The following is a 17,626-nucleotide window of genomic DNA, read 5'->3' on the forward strand; positions in this document are numbered from 1 at the left end:
GGTTTGTAGGATCCGACAGTAAGGGTGCAGGTTTATCTCCTACAAGCTCTGTGACCTTGCCCAAGTGACTTAGCATCTCTGAGCCTCACTTTCCTAATCTGCAAAATGGAAACAATAATAGAACCCAAGTTGTAAAGCTGAAGGAAAAAAAGTAATATGGTAATATATTTTGGCACAAAAGAGCAGTTACGCTGATGGTCATTATTTGTGAATACTGTTGCTAAGATTATTGAAAACCTGGTGTGTGTTAGGTGCTGTTCAAGGACTAGAATTTTAAGACTGTTCTTCACCTTTATCCCAGTTTTACCTGCAAAGTTCTGCCATGCACTGGAAAAACATACTGGTATTTCTAGGGAAGGGGACCACTCAGGTGACATTTTTGTTTCACCAGGTATATAAAGTATACAAAGGTTATAGTGTATCTTTTAAGTCCTTTGGACGTCTAGTTACCTTTCACTAGAATGATTCTAGTAGATCCTGATAGATACCTGAGTCAAGGTCAGGTCAGTGATGTTGGTACCTTTTCTGGCTTAAGAGCATAGGGCAGGGCTTCCCTGGTGGCGCAGTGGTTGAGAGTCCGCCTGCCGATGCAGGGGACACGGGTTCGTGCCCTGGCCCGGGAAGATTCCACATGCTGCGGAGCGGCTGGGCCCCTGAGTCATGGCCGCTGGGCCTGTGCGTCCGGAGCCTGTGCTCGGCAGCGGGGGAGGCCACAGCAGTGAGAGGCCTGCGTACAGCAACAACAAAAAAAAAGAGCATAGGGCAGAAACACAGGAAGAGAGGTCTTCCTTTTCCACTCCTGTTACTAAGAACCCTCTCGAATAATGACAATCCGAAACAGATCACTACATTGTTCATGTTGTAGAATCAAAGCAGTGTACAAAGCAAAGAGCACTGGCCTCCATTATACGTGCATTTCACTTGAGATTCACTTTTCTAGACTGTGGAGAAAGCAGATGTTCCAACACTTTCCAGGTACTAGAATATTACAAGCTGGCAATCTCCACCACTGCATGTTTGATCACACCATTCCCTGCAAATGGAATGCTGTTCCATCAAGGTCAGATTGACCAGTGCAAATACCTGATTTTATCGTACGGTCAGAACCAAATTAACTTACTGAAATTCTGCCCAGCTCAGGGTCTACCTTCTCTGTGAAACCTCCTGTGAGATCCCAAGTTACAAACAACTCTATCTTCTTCAGAAGACATTGTATACTATATAAATAGTAATTTACATATAAATATATGTATATGTGTCTGTATTTCTTTGTTACATTAAGTTACAGCTTCTGTGGTTTCTCTTCTTCACTAAACTGGACGCCCTTATCATCACAGTGGCCATGTACATCATTGTATCCTCCAAAACATCCAGATAATAATATCATGGATTCAGTATATAGTTGTTTAATAGAAAACAATTAACTAACCACTGCAGAATACTAGTGTCTCTCAAGGTGTGTTCAGTGGATCATAAATCCTATGAGACAGTCCATGAAGGAAAAGATTTCAAATAAATTTGGGATCGGTTGTCCACTACATCTCCTTATCAGAGACTCATAATTCACAAGACTCGTAAAAAGCTCTGTAGCAAAGAAACTGTTGACTTAGTTTGACCCAGTATTTCTCTTACAAGAGTATCAGTTCTGGAGGTCAAGGACATTTTCCACCTCTAATACAACATCTCTACTGCCTAGTAGAGTGCTTGGCACTTAGTGGACACCTAATAAATATTTCAATAAGTTTCAACATACATTCCCCTTTTAAGCTATAGAAGAAAAACACAGTATACAGTAGATTTTGATTTACTTGGGGAGAATAATAATATGAATAGATAAATGTACACAAATCATTTTTAAGTATATATATTTGACAATACTTTTTTCCACAAGTCTACACAATTGCACATTTAGTGGTGATAGTAAACAAACTACATTTGCTTCTGAAAACTTGCTAAGAAGGATGGCTACTAAAAACTACAACTTGAACCCAAAACAATTGATTTAGTTCATTGGTCCCCACTCCTTAGCAGTTTTAATATAGAAGAAAATAGACGCATATATTTCTTTTCTGCCATAATATGACATCATATAAGGAATGCTATGTTATTAGCTAGAAATAAGATTTGCTTTTGTTATTTTAGTACATTTGATCACATAAGAATAATTCTAGATTTTTTCCCCTCCTGTGACTCTCATAGCATCCGCATCTAAAACAGACTTTGGAGATTTAGATCAAATGTCATATCAATTGTCCTAGACTGCTTACTATGTGCTTTCACTATAGATTTTAATGTCAATAGAGAAAGGAGAAGGAAAAGTCAGAGGGAAATGAAACAGGTGTATGCAACACCCCTCTCTACTACCGACATTTCTCAGAATTCTGGGGGAAGTTGCATCTATAAGCGGAAAGTTTTTCACCATGGAACTCACGGTGGTAGAACTTCTCATGACGAATTTTTTTTCACTACTGAAGAAAAATATGTTTGATTTTACCATAACTGAAAAGTTCTCCTGTTTCTACTTCTGAGGTTTGCCCTCAAGACTACTGTTTACCTAATGGAAGGGACTCCTATGCATGGAGGAAAAAGTGCACCATTTGAAGGAAAAGCTAAAGGAGTGATATTCAGGTAGCTCCTCATTCCACCAATGAAAACATACACATAGATTTTCCACTTTACACCTCATTTTCCACCTTATTTTCATGATTTTGAAATGAATATGTAGGGTCTGATGAGTTTGTCAATAGTCTATAATTATTAGTGTTATTAAAATAGAATACAAATGATAAGCCATATGTAAAAATGCTGTGTGAATAAACTGCTATACCCCAAATAACACAAATGAGTGAATGGCAGTAAATGCTAAGAGGGATTAACATCATAAAGGATATTAAAAAAATGATCACCATATTTCATACTTATGTGTCTTTTTCTCTCTCACTTTTTTTTTTTATTGCGGTACGCGGGCCTCTCACTGTTGTGGCCTCTCCCGTTGCGGAGCACAGGCTCCGGACGCGCAAGCTCAGTGACCATGGCGCACGGGCCAGGCGCTCCGCGGCATGTGGGATCTTCCCGGACCGGGGCACGAACCCGCATCCCCTGCATCGGCAGGCGGACTCTCAACCACTGCGCCACCAGGGAAGCCCTTCTCTCTCACTCTTACTCAACTCCTAAATAACTAAGAGAATATGCTCACAAATGGTAAGCATGTCTTGGATGTTCGATGTGTGTTTGTGGGAAAGAACAAAAAAAAAACTGCCTCAATTAGGTCAAATATCATACAAGAGATGAATGAGATTAGAGATGGGATTGGGATTTGTGTTACTCAATAGCTAACCAATCACAGATATGACAGTGTAGTGCAATATGCAAATATACTTTTTAACAACTTCTCTTAAGTTATCTACTGTCTGTAAAGACAATCACATTCAACTGCTCTGCACTTAACCCCAGAGCTTCTGAGTTAGAATCTGTTAGAAATAGGTACACGTTTCATTGCTTTGGCAACATTTACATGGCTCTGCATCAGGCAATACAACTGCTAAGATCACACTCTGGGAATTCAGGAAAGGCTAGTGTCCAGTTCTGGTCGTTCTACCACCCAACTGTGATCTAGGGTAAATTCCTGATAAAAAAAAAGAAAGAAAGAAAAACCCTGAAGATGCTGAAACAGTATTTCCTACTTCACAGGGTCGTTATGGGGATAAAAGGTCATTAGGATAAAGTGCCTCTCACCCAGGAAACACTGATAAATGCTACTGATGCTACCATCATCATCATCATGACTGATCAAGAACATATTGCCACATGGAAATTCAACATTCCCTGGGCCATTCACAACTCTCCTTTAAAGGACTCATATTCTATGTGGGGTCTTAACACCTTCAAATAACAGAAAATACAAGTCTTTACGCCTTTTTTTCTGTAGCTAATTTTGGCATCTTTCACCTCTGTCCACTTAAGTGTTGGTTTAGCATATTCTTGTCACACAAAGAAGCTACTTCCCAAAGAGAGGAACAATGTGTCAAGTGACAAAGACATTGAGTGAAGTCTTTCATATCCTAGATTGCCCATGGTACAGCTCAGCTGGTCTCTGGGTTGGAAGGCCTGGGTCTACTTTGCTCGTCTGTTACAGGGGAAGGGACATGGTCCTTAGCATGTGGTCTGTGAAACAGAGGCAGCTGCGGGTAGAATTATAACACAAGCAGAACTGGCTTCAATTCTTCCTTCTTAGGTCTTTTTCTTCTTGTTCAGCTGTTCAAGGAACTTGCCTGCCCCCTGTCCCTACCAGGACGATGTTACATCTGCCTGGATAAGTAGGTCACCATTGTATATCAGGAAAGGTCTTATTTGGAATCATCAGGAACCGGATACGGCTAATTTGAGCAGAAAAGGAAACTTTTGGAAGTTTATGGTTAGGTCTCAGTAACTAAACAACCGAAAGCCAAGGCTATGCTATTGCAATTACAGGATCAGGCCAAAGTGATGTTATAAGTCCTAGCTGGCCTTGCTACCAAGCAGGAACAGGAAACAGGAGGTTGACCCAGCACTGCTGGCCTTGCTTCTTTACACCATTTATTTGTCATTCAAAATCCAAGAGAGGGGTGCAGTTGGCCAACCCAAGGTTGCCCGACTGTTTTCCATCTGTAAGGGAGACTGAGCATGTGAGTAAACAGTGTATCTGACGTGTTCAGCTTGTATAACGAGAGGAAGGCTCTGTTTCTCACCAAGACCCACAAAGTGGAAAATTCCCCAGAGAAAGGAATTTCAGATCAGATGCTTGGAAAGTTAAAAACAACAACAACAAACAAATGCAGATGTGGAATTAAAGACATGGAGTCATTAAGAACCTATATGTGGAGTGATTCAGACCTGAGTTCACATCTGGAGCAAGCTACTCAATCTTGCTGAGCTTCAATTTTCTTTAAAGGAAACAACGTGGAAGATGATATCCACATGTAACTTGTGGTACACATGAAGGAGGGTAGTACAGTATATGATGCCTGGCACATCCTATGCATTTGCTAAAACTACTACTAGTCCTATTATTATTGTTACTTATTATACACTTTATTGTAGAAATTAACAGGGAGAGTATTAATAAATGTTAATACAGTGCTAAGTGTCACATTTATGATCTCAACTAATTATTTGTTGATTCAACAAACATTCCACATATCAGAAAATAACCTGTTAGTGTGTATATATATATATTTTTTTTACAGAAGAAAAGAAACCCTGAGGCTTAGAAAGTGTAAACAATGTACCAAAAGTCACTCATTTAAGAGGTAATGGAATATTATTCAGCCTTAAAAAAATGAAGGAGATCCTTTCATTTGTGACAATATAGATGAAACAGGAGTGCATTATGCTGATGAAATAAGCCAGACAGGATAAATACGAATTCTATCATTTATATATGGAATCTAAAAAGAAAAAAAGCCACACTCATAGAAACAGAGTAGAAAACTGGTTGCCAGGAGCTGGGGTGTGGGTGGGGAAAAGAGGGGAAGACTGGTAAAAGGGTACAAACTTTCAGCTGCAGGATGAATAAGGTCTGAGGATCTACTGTATAACATAGTTACTACAGTCAATAATACTGTATTGTATAACTAACATTTTCTGAGAGAATAGAACTTAAGTGTTCTCACCAAAAAAAGAAAAAAAGGAAAAAGGTGTCATGAGCTGTTAAGATGTATTAATTAACGTGATGGGAAGGATCCTTTAACAACGCATATGTATATCAAATCATCATGATATACTCTTTGACTATCTTACAATTTTGTCAATTATACCTCAATAAAACAGAAAAAAAAGAGGTAATAAACAAGAGACTCCAATCCAGGATTATCCAGCTCAAAAAATTACACTCTTAACCATTACAATATAGTATCCATCCATATGTTGTAACTGTAAAATGCTTAACACAAAGGAAACGTTAAATAAATGGTATTTATTCTAACTCTAATGCTTACTACATATTAGTTATGTGGTATGCTTTACTTCTAACTACAAGGGTATAAGGTGCAAATTCTTGCTACAGAACATAAAAGCCCCTGTGGTACCCTGTAGGATCTCTCATCTCTCAACCCAGAGTCTCCTCAAGTTGGAGGTCTTTACCCCCTTTATAATGTGGGAATAATGCCTTTCCCACATTTGCACTGGGCATGAAAATCCATACTTCCAGGTGTATACTGAACCTCCACTTAGCTCCTCGTCACCTTGGAATCACCAGACCAAAGATCATTTATTCCATTAATATAAATGATCTAGGGATAGAAGTACAGAATATACAGAGAGTGTTGGAGGAATCCAAACAAGTCCTCCACTCTCAAAACAAATTTTAGAGTTCCAAAAGTAAAGAGCAATGTTTGGAAATAAAACTAAAAATGAAACTAACATCTACAATTAGCCAAGTATTTATTATGGGCCAGGCTACTTACCAGGCACTTGATAAACATTACAGCTCATCTTCCTGCAGTCCTTCATAGCATATAATATTGTTTCTATTTCATAGAGAAGAAAATTGTATCTAAGCAGGTTAGTGATTAGCCCAAGACCACAGGGCTAGGCTGTAAGAAAAGAAGGCCAAGTTTCAGTGGTCAAAATGGTGATGGATGTTATAACTAGAAGATTATGGCTAATCAAATAAAAATATTCAAAACGGTCCTAATGTATTATTAGGATTTCTTTAGAATAACTTGGGTGCCTTAGTGAATACAGTAGTGGTAGGCACTACAGTCTCTTTAATTTGCTAATCATACAAATCTACTTTAATATTCTTGGTGACAAGGAGCTAACTACTGATAAGACAGCTTCTTCAGTTTGGGGGCTACTCCAGGGTGAAATGCCGGAACGTCTTACTGCCTGCAATGTTACCTAGTTCTACCAGGGGGAATAAAGCAGAACAAGTAGCCACTGTTCTTGACAAATGGATACAGTTTCAGTTTTTCAAACTATGAGTGTCAGATTCATTCACTGTATCAGATAGATCTGTCAAATGGCTTTGCCCATTTACTAATGGATGGTACACTGCAGACACACGTTGGGTCAAAGGACTCAATGTCACCTCATTGATACTGTCATCAATATAATTTGTATTGGCATTTTGTCTCACCCTGACTTTAAGGACTATGTGAGGAGATCCAAGTCTCCAGACCATGGACTGATCACCTCTGCTTGACACAGTATTCTCTGCTCATTTCCAGAGGGGACCAAGGATGAGCTCTTGTACTTCTGAGTCTATTCACCCTACCTGGCAACACATACTAGCTGGGCTGACTGGATCAAGCAGGAGCCCCAGAGTTTAAATTTCCAGCTGCATTGGAGGAAACAGAGGCTATGCCCCAATCCCATAACCCCTCACTTCTTACTGCTAGCCTATCCTAGGCTGTTCTTGCTGATCGGAGTACTTCATGCTAAAAATTAATTTTGCTTACCTGATGGCAGTCACACAACCTCAAATGCCATTTTTATAAATAAGGCAACCACCAATGGAGTGTGATTTAGGGTTTTTTCTTCTGTAGACCCTGCCTACCCTATAAAATCTCCCATTACTGCATCATGGAGACTATAATCCCTTTCCGAGGGAATAGATTCTTTCCAACCATAAGATGAAATAAGAACCTACATTTCCATACTGCCCAAAAGGAAATACATTGATTACAAAATGCAGGAGAATGACTGATTTTCCACATTTGTTGTGTTCATTAAAGGGTTTTTGAATAGACTTGACAGTATCAAAGAAGTTCAACACACACAAAATAAAAATTAATAAATGAAGAGAAAAAAATTGCATTGACAACAAACAACAAAATAAACACATTGATATATAAAAGGTTGTTATACATCGATGAAAAATGGATGCCATAAAGTCACAAACTAAAAAGTATTAACAGCCAATAAAGATATGAAAATATGTTCAACCTTGCTATTATTAATCAAAGAAATACAAATAAAATAATTCAGGTGTCATATTTTACTGAGCTAGAATGACAAAGTTTTAAAAAACTTGATAATACTGGTATTGATATTGATAATACTGGTACTGATGAGTGTGTGTAAGAAACCACATTGGATGTTAAATTCTTGGTAGAAATAAAAAGCACGGTAACCTTTCTGGAAGACAATATGTCAGTATGTACCAGAACTGACAACCAGCCATTCAAGTTCTAGAAGTCCATTCTAAGGAAGTAAACAAATGCTCAAAGACATATGAACAAGGATGCTTGTCTCATTGTTTAGCAAAGCAAAACAGGAATAATCTAAATGTTGAACAGTAGGGACTGGTTCAATAAATAATAGAATGCTGTTCAACCATTAAAAATGCTGCTGCAGATTTTTATTAGGTGGTGAGTAGTCATACTTATATTACTAAATAAAAATGTTATAGAACTGTTTTGTAGTTTGATATAATAATTGAAGGTATTTTATACTTGCATTGTATTTATATGCACCCCGTCACAAAAAAGTTTCAAAAGATACCCTCAAAAATGTTACAGAGATGATTTATCAGAAATGGGATTTTGAGTTATTTTTCCTTTTTTCTTTAAATCCTTTCAATTTTGGAGTTTCTGCAATGAGCCTGTATTATTTTTACAATTAAAAATATTTAAATTACAACAAAAGGATCTAAATTCCTCCAGTTTTCCATTTATTTTCCATCCTGGCTCAGGGTATTTGTGTAAAAAAAAAAAAAATCAGCTTATTTTCTCTTTTGTATCAATCTAAATTTGCTTTTCGTAAGTTAACTATTTTAGTCTGGCAAAAGTTTCACACAGGAAAATTGTTAAGGTCTGAGTATTCTATTACCCTTAAAAGCACTGGGAACTTTGAAATTATTTCTTTCAGAATTTTCATATAATACTGACAGGCGGCAGGGGGGGAGGTAGCAAAATGAAGGGAAATAGATAGTAGTAGTCAACTTCAATTAAGAAAAAGCAACAAGAGGCAGTTTGTACTCTTTTGATACGGCAGAAGCCCCATGTGTCAACTCATGCTAAAAAATGGATATATACACACACATATATATGTTTGTGTGTATTATATGTATATGTGACACACACATAATTAATCCACAGCCTTAGGCTAATCACTCATTGTGGCAGAAACAACGAGCTGTTGACTACACTTTAATTAGCTCCTCCAGCCTGTAGAGGCATCACTAGGACCAAGATAGGAACAACATTCTCCATCTCCGCTTGCATCTGGGTATGGTTCTATCCCAAAGAATGTGACCAGAGGTGACCTGAAGAGTTTATGTCTGAAGGATAACGAGTTGATAATTGTAGCTTGCAGCTTCCTCTCTCCTTTCCTTTTTAGGACAAACGTAGAGCCACTTGATGAAGGTGGTGGGTCCCTGAATAACTGAGCAGAAAACTGACCCTCAGACCACCAAAGTCCATACTACACTCCTGAGTGAGTGAGAAATGAACTGTCCATGTGTTGCTCCACTGAGGTTTAAGGTTTATTATTTAGTGTTTAACTAACGCATTTTTTCTTTAAACCTCAGTTGCCTTCTCTGTAAAATAAAGTCTTTGAAAAGGATCCACTGTAAGTTTTTTCCCTTGCTTATGTTTTTACCTTAGTTTTTAACTCTCAGAAACATTGCGCGCATTCTACCTTTTAAGTTAGTAAGTCTACTTTTTTTCCCACAAAGACGGGTTCTTCAAGTTATGGAGAAGTCATAGCAGACTGTTGCTTCAGTTTAAGATACGCATTCACATATGAGATGAGAAGGGTGAGGACCCAGAGAAACGCCTTTGACAGAGGGGAGTGAGAGCATACTGAAGAATGTTTAGTAATAAAGAATTCAGATGGGAGAAACGGATGGGTTACATCTAACAGATTTGCTCAAAGGAATTCTGGAAAGCCAAATATGTGAAAATGTATAGCAAAGACATGGAATGCCTTTTGGTCCCTAAATGGATTTCATTTCAAAGACGTGCATATTGCAAATACATGTACCATAACACTTCTCTGTCCACTTCTAGAATCTTCTAAAGACTGACAGAACATCTGCAGAGAGAGGATGTCATTCCAAGATAATCGACTGCAAGTGACTAAATTAAGATAAAAATGTCCTTAACCTTGAACAGTTTTTAAAGAGATTTTAGAAGAAAGGAGCCCTCCAGGGGGTTGTATAACTATATAATTGTACCCTTTCTAAAAGGCTATTTACAGATACATAATGTTTCCCCTCCATTCTTTAAAGTAAAATATAGGATAAAAAAATAGTTTGGGGATAATATTTGTTTGGGACAGCAGGCACTGCTAATCAGTACCACTCTCTCCTTATTCCTTACTATCAGAGCCCTGGTTTAGGAGACCCCATTATCCTTAAGGCTAAGGTGGCCAGTTTAAAATCCGAGCTGATGAGATCTAAGTGCAAGTCTGCTGACCATCTGTGGTAAAAAATTTGCTCTCTGAGTTAGACACTGCCTTTTTTTTCTTACTTAATTTCTTTTTTTTTTCCTTTTCTTTCTTCCTGCCCCAATTGTTGGAACACTATTGGAGATTCTGGGGTCACTTTGAAGCTATGTGGACGTGCTAGAGACGTGGAAGCTGGAAGAGCGAAGCAACCCAGTCCCCTGGTGATGCCCTTCAGCAGCTGGACTAACGCTAGAGGGACTATCTCCAAACTTCCTGCTACCCGTGGAAAGTAAGGTAAATCACTCATTCACTTTCTGTTACCTACTAACTGATCCAGAACTCTAACCTCAGGGTTCTAGAACCCTTCTCAGTATCCCATAGTCATACTCATGTTCCGGACTCCTGATCATCAGACTTGCTTATAGCAGATGTATGGGGAGGGCGGGCTCTTCTGGAAGCCCTCATACTTCCTCCCCTACCCCCACCACACACAAATAATGATCTTTATGTCCACTCATCCTTCTATCTACACTCAGAGGCCAGGGCCCCCAGGAAGGCTTCACAACAACCCTTTACTCCTCTCTACATGCAGAAAGGGGAGAGGTGTGGGCTCTGGAATCAGACTTCCTAGACTTGAATTCTTAATCTGTTACTTACCAGTTTGGGACGTGGGCAAAGTAGTTACCTTCTCTGGACACCCCTGTAAAAGAGGAACACTAAGTAGCACCTACGTACCTTACTGAAAGGATTAAATGAGCAAATGCAGGTAAAGTTCTTATAATTTTTTCTTGGGTCAATCAATTCTAGCTGCTACTGTTACCTTTGACTAATTTAGGGCAGAGTCCCTTTGCCCTCCTTTGGTTCTCTGGGCCCGTCTCATTCACAACACACACAACCGCATACTGCAGAGTTTTGAAAGGTGGTTCTCAAAATGTGGTCCCTGGGCCAGCAATATCAGCCACACCTGGGAACTGGTTAGAACTCTGGCACTGGAGCCCAGCAATCTGTGTTTTAACAATATTCTCAGGCAAATCTGATGCACACTAAAGGTTGACGACAACTGAGAACATCTGTCTCAGACTCTCCTGGAGGCAGTCACCAAAAATAGAGTTACAGGACCTTACACCTGACCAGCTGGAGAAGGGGTCTAGTAATTGCCCTGGTTATCATGCTTGTCATGATTTTTCAGCACATAAATGTTTGAGAATCACTGCCATTTTGAATGTGTGTTTCACTTGTCTGTGTTTCCAGTGGACTTTACTTCCTTGCAAGGAAGGTTTGTGAAGATTTGTTGCTGTTGTTTGCATTATTAGTTTTATTGTGCTAATTCTAGAATCTCTGGTGCATAGTGCAATCTCAGGCAGGAAGTAGTGGCTCATTAAAACAGGTATCCCAAAAGTCTTAGTAGAACTTCAAGATTAATTCCTTCAGGAAGAGGTAAAATTGTCATTAGATGCAGATGATATGATACTATATATAGAAAACCCTAAAGACTCTACATGAAAACTACTACAACTGATAAACGAATTCAGCAAGGTAGCAGAACACAAGATTAACATACAGAAATTGGTTGCATTTCTTTATACCAACAATGAAATATTGGAAAGGGAATGTAAAAAAACAATGCCTTTTAAAATCACAACCACAAAAATAAAATACTTAGGAATAAACCTCACCAAGAAGGCAAAAGACTTAAACGCTGAGAACTGTAAGACATTAATAAAGGAAAGTGAAGATGATTCAAAGAAATGGAAAGACATCTCATGTTCTTGGGTTGGAGGAATTAATATTGTTAAAATGCTCATACTACCCAAAGCAATCTACAGATTTCATGCGATCCCTATCAAATTACCCATGACATTTTTCACGCAATTAGAATAAATAATCCTAAAATTCATACAGAACCATAAAAGACCCAGAATTGCCAAAGCAATCCTGAAGAAAAAGAACAACGTTGGAGGCATAGCCACCCCAGACTCAGACAGTACTCCAAAGTCACAGTAATCAAAACAGCGTGGTATTGGCACAAAAACAGACATATGGATCAATGGAACAGAATACAGAGCCCAGAAATAAACCCACACACCTCAGTTAATCTTTGACAATTAATCTTTGACAAAGGAGGCAAGAATATGTAATGGGAAAGAGACAGTCTCTTCCGCAAGTGGTGTTGGTAAAGTTGGACAGCCTTATATAAACCAGTGAAGTTAGAACACATCCTTTCACCATACACGAAAATAAACGCAAAATGTCTTAAAGACTTAAACATAAGACATGACACCATAAAACTTCTAGAAGAGAACACAGGCAAAATATTCTCTGACATAAATCATACCAATGTTTTCTTAGGTCAGTCTCCCAAGACAATAGAAATAAAAATGAAAATAAACAAAGGGGACCGAATCAAACTTACAAGCTTTTGCACAGCAAAGGAAACCATAAACAAAATGAAAAGACAACCTACAGAATGGGAGAAGATATTTGCAAATGATGCGACCAGCAAGGGCTTAATTTCCAAAATATACAAACAGCTCATACAACTCGATGACAATAAAAGCAAACAACCCAATCAAAAAAATAGGCAGAAGACTTAAAGAGACATTTCTCCAAAGAAGAAATACAGATGGCCAACAGGCACATGAAAAGATGCTCAACACTGCCAATTATTAAAGAAATGTAAATCAAAACTACCATGAGGTACCACCTCACACAAGTCAGAATGGCCATCATTAAAAAGTCTACAAATAACATATGCTGGAGAGGGTGTGGAGAAAAGGGAACCCTCCTACAACACTGTTGGTGGGAATGTAAGTTGGTGCCGCCACTGTGGAAAACAGTATGGAGGTTCCTCAGAAAACTAAAAATAGACCTACCATATGATCCAGCAATCCCACTCCTGGGCGTATATCCAGACCAAACTATAATTCAAAAAGACACATTCACCCTGATCTTCACAGCAGCAATACTCACAATAGCCAAGACATGGAAACAACCTAAATGTCCATCAACAGATGAATGGATAAAGACGATGTGGTACATATATACAATGAAATACTACTCAGCCATTAAAAAAAAAGAATGAAATAATGCCATTTGCAGCAGCAACATGGATGCAACTAGAGATTATCATACTAAGCAAAGTAAGTCAGAAAGAGAAAGACAGATACCATGATACCACTTATATGTGGGATCTAAAATATGACACAAATGAACCTATCTATGAAACAGAAACAGAATCAGAGACATAGAGAATAGACTGGTGGCTGCCAAGGGGGAAGCAGGTGGGAGAGGGATGAACTGGGAGTTTGGGATTAGCAGATGCAAACTGGTATATATAGATTGGCTAAACAACAAGGTCCTACTATAGCACAGGGAACTATATTCAATATTCTGTGATAAACCATAATGGAAAAGAATATGAAAAAGAATGTATATACATATGTATAACAGAGTCACTTTGATGTACAGCAGTAATTAACACAACGCTGTAAACCAAGTATCCTTCAATAAAAAATAAGTTAATTAAATTTTTAAAAAGATTAATTCCTTCAGAAGAACAAGTACTACACATTCACAAAAAAAGCTCCCTTTGAAGGTTAAATTTTTGAATTTCTTTGCCACTTCCTTAGTTTTGATCATCTTGGACAATATATTTTCAATACTGACTTTTAAAAAGAATTGTGTTTCAGTGTTTGCTATGCTTAGAGAGACAGAAACAGATAAGTACAACTAAATACTTGTTTTTCAAAAGTCTCAAAAGTATAAGGGAAATGAAAGTAATTATATCTTCAAATGATTTTGGGGTATGATTCTAATTTCATACTTCTGATGCGATTCAAGATTAAAACTGTATTAAGACAGTTGAGACATGCCGCATTGGTATTAAATGAATTTAATTTTGTGTAAAGTGGCAGAAATATTTTCTTCAGCAAACATACCTGCAGATATAAAATCACAACCATAAATCTACAAAAAAGCAAGCTATTGAATGCAATCTGATTGGTTATTTCCCTGCAGTATGGATCTGCTAATAATTTAATTTACTACTTGCTAACAGAAGCCAAAATTTAAATATACATATATATATGTGTGTGTATATATCTATCTCTTCACTTTTAAATCATTCATATATATGAACAAGTATACATACACATATATAACAATTGTTCATATATATAAACAATTTAAATTAAAGAAAGTACATCTGGTGGCCTATTTTTTCCCCCCGATTTCTAAAGAACACCATATTCTATTCTCGGCAGTGGAATGTCAATCCACCTTAAGGGTTGTTCAATGAGCATATCTGAGAAACCACTGGTTTAGCCAATGATGTACTTATTGAGGGAGGCCCTAGTGCCACTGTCAAGAGCTTATCCACAGGAGAGATAAGAAGGTACTTCTTTGGTTTGTGAAAAGAAGGAGTAGTGAGGAATGGCAGGTAGCTGCAGGCTGATGACACGTGATGTCCATATATATGTAGAACCAACACGCCCATAATTGCACCCATTTTCCATACCCAAATCCAAAGCCTTTATATCATTAATCCCAGGCAAAAATGGTAAGATTCATATGTGTTACTATCCCACGGCTTCAAGATGCCTCTAAACTCATATGAGCATGTCTTAGTTTTATCAGTGGAGGACAAACCAGGCTTCTATCACCAAGCCCCATTCCATAACAGGCAAACCAGTCCAAGACTTCTCTGAGTGCTGCAGGAGAGTCTATGGAAGGGGCGCTCACTCCACTGTGATGCCTAAAATGCCTTTGCACAGAGCAAACATTCAGTACATGCTGAGTGAATGAATGAGTGAACTGGCTCATTTCAGGGAAATTCCATTCAACAGGCTGGCATTCCGTCCTACCCATCTTAACTGTTAAGCTTGCCATCAGACAAAAATTTAATTATAAAACATTAGAGCTGAGGAAATTTTAGAAACTATCTACTCTCCAGAGGTATACAACTTTAATTTAGTGGTAAAAATCACTAGGAGTGATTTAGGAGTCTATCAGACCTCAGTCCAAATTCCACATCTACCATATTTTGGTGAGCAAATAACTACTTCTGAGGCTCTGTTCCATGTATGCATTATGGGATATCATAATAATACATACATTAATTGTATGACTATCAGGGGATGAAATGACACAACCCATTTGCCATGGTCGGCTAAGTAATTTGCACCAAGTAAGCACTCAAGACATTAGCCACTATTAATAGCGGAGAGATGAAAACAAAACTCTGGGACTGATGCCTACCTTAGTGGCCCCAGTGGTCATAATGACTGTCTTCCATTCAGCCTGCTCTCTTCTCACTAAGACTAAGGAAGAGAAGATGAACAAATTAGGAATAACAATTTGAAAATGGTTTTATACTCCCTGAATGAATGGAATTATAATAAAATGATTCATGAGTTCTGCAGAAATATGATGAGACTTTAGATCTTTCTGTTAGTTCTCTACAAAACCAATTGATGGCCCTAAGATGTACCTTCCCACCCAGCCCCATCCTTACCAGGATCAAACATCATTGTAAATGGAAAAGTCAACAACACATATCAACAAGCTAAGTTATAAGCCAGTGAAGTCTCAGAGCTTTGATAGAGAAAATTCAGATTTATCATTATATGTAAAAATAAGATGATATGAAGAACTCAATCTAAAAAATATTACCTGGAGATCTATAATCTCTACAATAGTGCTATAAAAAGTAAAGAGCTAGAAATCTATTTAGATGGTTTTCCTTATAAGAAATCACTTTCTGTATAACTTTTAATGTACTATTGATGAGAACAATTCAACAAAATTCAAATAAATATCTGCAGATGTCCTACAAGAAGAAAAGAACAGAGTTAGATGTGACAGGGGATAACCGGACTTCAGGATGAGTAAGACCCTATACTTGACCTCAATAAATTAACATGAAATACAGTGGATGAGTCATGTACAGAATGTCAGAATTCTAAAAGGCCAAGCTAAGTACCAAAAGGAACACGTGGGGACTCTTAAGAAGGAAATAAAATATTGGTTAGTTGATTACGAAAAGGCAGAAGGGAGTAGGTTCCCTTTGGCTGCTCTTTGAAGAGATCACTTCCTTTCCCACCTAGTCCTGAGGCTAGGGTGGCATGGGCAATAGAGGAATGTGGGGACTGAGAATCATTTCTACTCTCACCAGAGTGGCTGGAAGCAGATTTTCTTACCAGGATGTAGTAGTATGCTAATATTTAAGGGTTCTTGAGGTCAGAGAGAAGGGTTTGAATACTCCGGCTCCATCTCTTGCTGTGGGTCAAGTTTCTTACCTTTCCAACACCTCGGCGTCTTTATCGGAAAATTGGGGACGATGATAATGTCTCCCACCTGAGTGTGAGAACTACATGATATAGTGCATACGCAGGGCTAAATTTGGTGCCTGGCAAACAGAAAGTGCTCAGTACGGCAGGCGAGTGTAGTGACAATAAAGGCAAAGATGACGGGGGTAGTGCCGGTGTTGCTTCTGCTCCCAGAACAGGCTCTGACTGGGAGACAGTTAAAGCACCTTTGGGTTCATGGGGGTTTATATATAAGCAACGGTTGATCAATGTGAGCTGGTTGTCCAAATGATTATGTGCAATCTAAGAAAAAAATGGGCCTCGGATCTGCTCAGCTACTTAATAATATTAGCAGCGGCAGTAGTCAAAGAAGCTAAATTTTATTAAGTGTTTATATGCCAAACAACGTGCTGAACGTTTTAAAAGGATTTACTCACTTATTACAACGAGGCTATACGCTAGGTCCTGATAATGTTATTCATCTCTTTCAGATGTTGACTGAGCCTCAGACGGGTTACAAAAGCACCTAAGATCCCATTGTCAGTACATGACGGAAATGAGTTCAAATCCAGCCTGTCTGACTTGTTCTTAATCACTAAGGTATGAAATTAAGCATGTTGCCCTTTGCCTGATTCTCCTTCTGAGGCCTGAATATTTCACTTAGCTGAGTGCCGAAGAGAGAAAATTCTCTCTCCTTGACCCAACTTGGCATCAATATCCAACTCCCCTTCTCAAAACGGGTTGCTTCAACGAGCAGCAATGAATGCCGGGTCGTGGACCAGTCACCTTGATGACTAAGAGTCAGACACTAGGGAAAGAAAATGCTCTGTGACAAACCTACCCTTGTACAGAAACAAGACAGAAATGGGGGGACAGGGCAGAAGATAATGGAATAAGGCATAGGAAAAATAGCACCTGGCATCGTGACAGTAATAGTAATAATAGTATTA

At 38.4% G+C, this 17,626-nt stretch overlaps 2 protein-coding genes across 15 annotated transcripts in view; one reads left to right on the forward strand and one right to left on the reverse strand.

Annotated features, from left to right (window-relative positions):
- Nucleotides 1-17,626, reverse strand: part of LOC307183208 (uncharacterized protein) — a 466,052-nt gene that overhangs the window by 441,213 nt on the left and 7,213 nt on the right. For 10 of the 13 annotated variants that reach the window (XR_013827411.1, XM_079915402.1, XM_079915404.1 and 7 more), the window contains one exon: nucleotides 15,628-15,689. Coding sequence is in view for 9 of the 13 variants with exons in the window: in XM_079915402.1 (XP_079771528.1) it covers nucleotides 15,628-15,689 (62 nt within the window). In the remaining 4 variants the exon portion in view is untranslated. Of the gene's footprint in view, nucleotides 1-6,443; nucleotides 6,573-11,028; nucleotides 11,072-15,627; nucleotides 15,690-17,626 lie in introns of all 13 variants that reach the window. The other 3 variants (XR_013827414.1, XR_013827412.1, XR_013827413.1) reach the window with 3 other exon arrangements.
- LOC307183206 (metabotropic glutamate receptor 7-like) overlaps nucleotides 1-17,626 on the forward strand; it is a 582,198-nt gene that overhangs the window by 320,615 nt on the left and 243,957 nt on the right. The window lies entirely within an intron of this gene.

This window comes from Stenella coeruleoalba, assembly GCF_951394435.1.
Source record: "Stenella coeruleoalba genome assembly, chromosome: 3".
Lineage (NCBI taxonomy): Eukaryota > Metazoa > Chordata > Mammalia > Artiodactyla > Delphinidae > Stenella > Stenella coeruleoalba.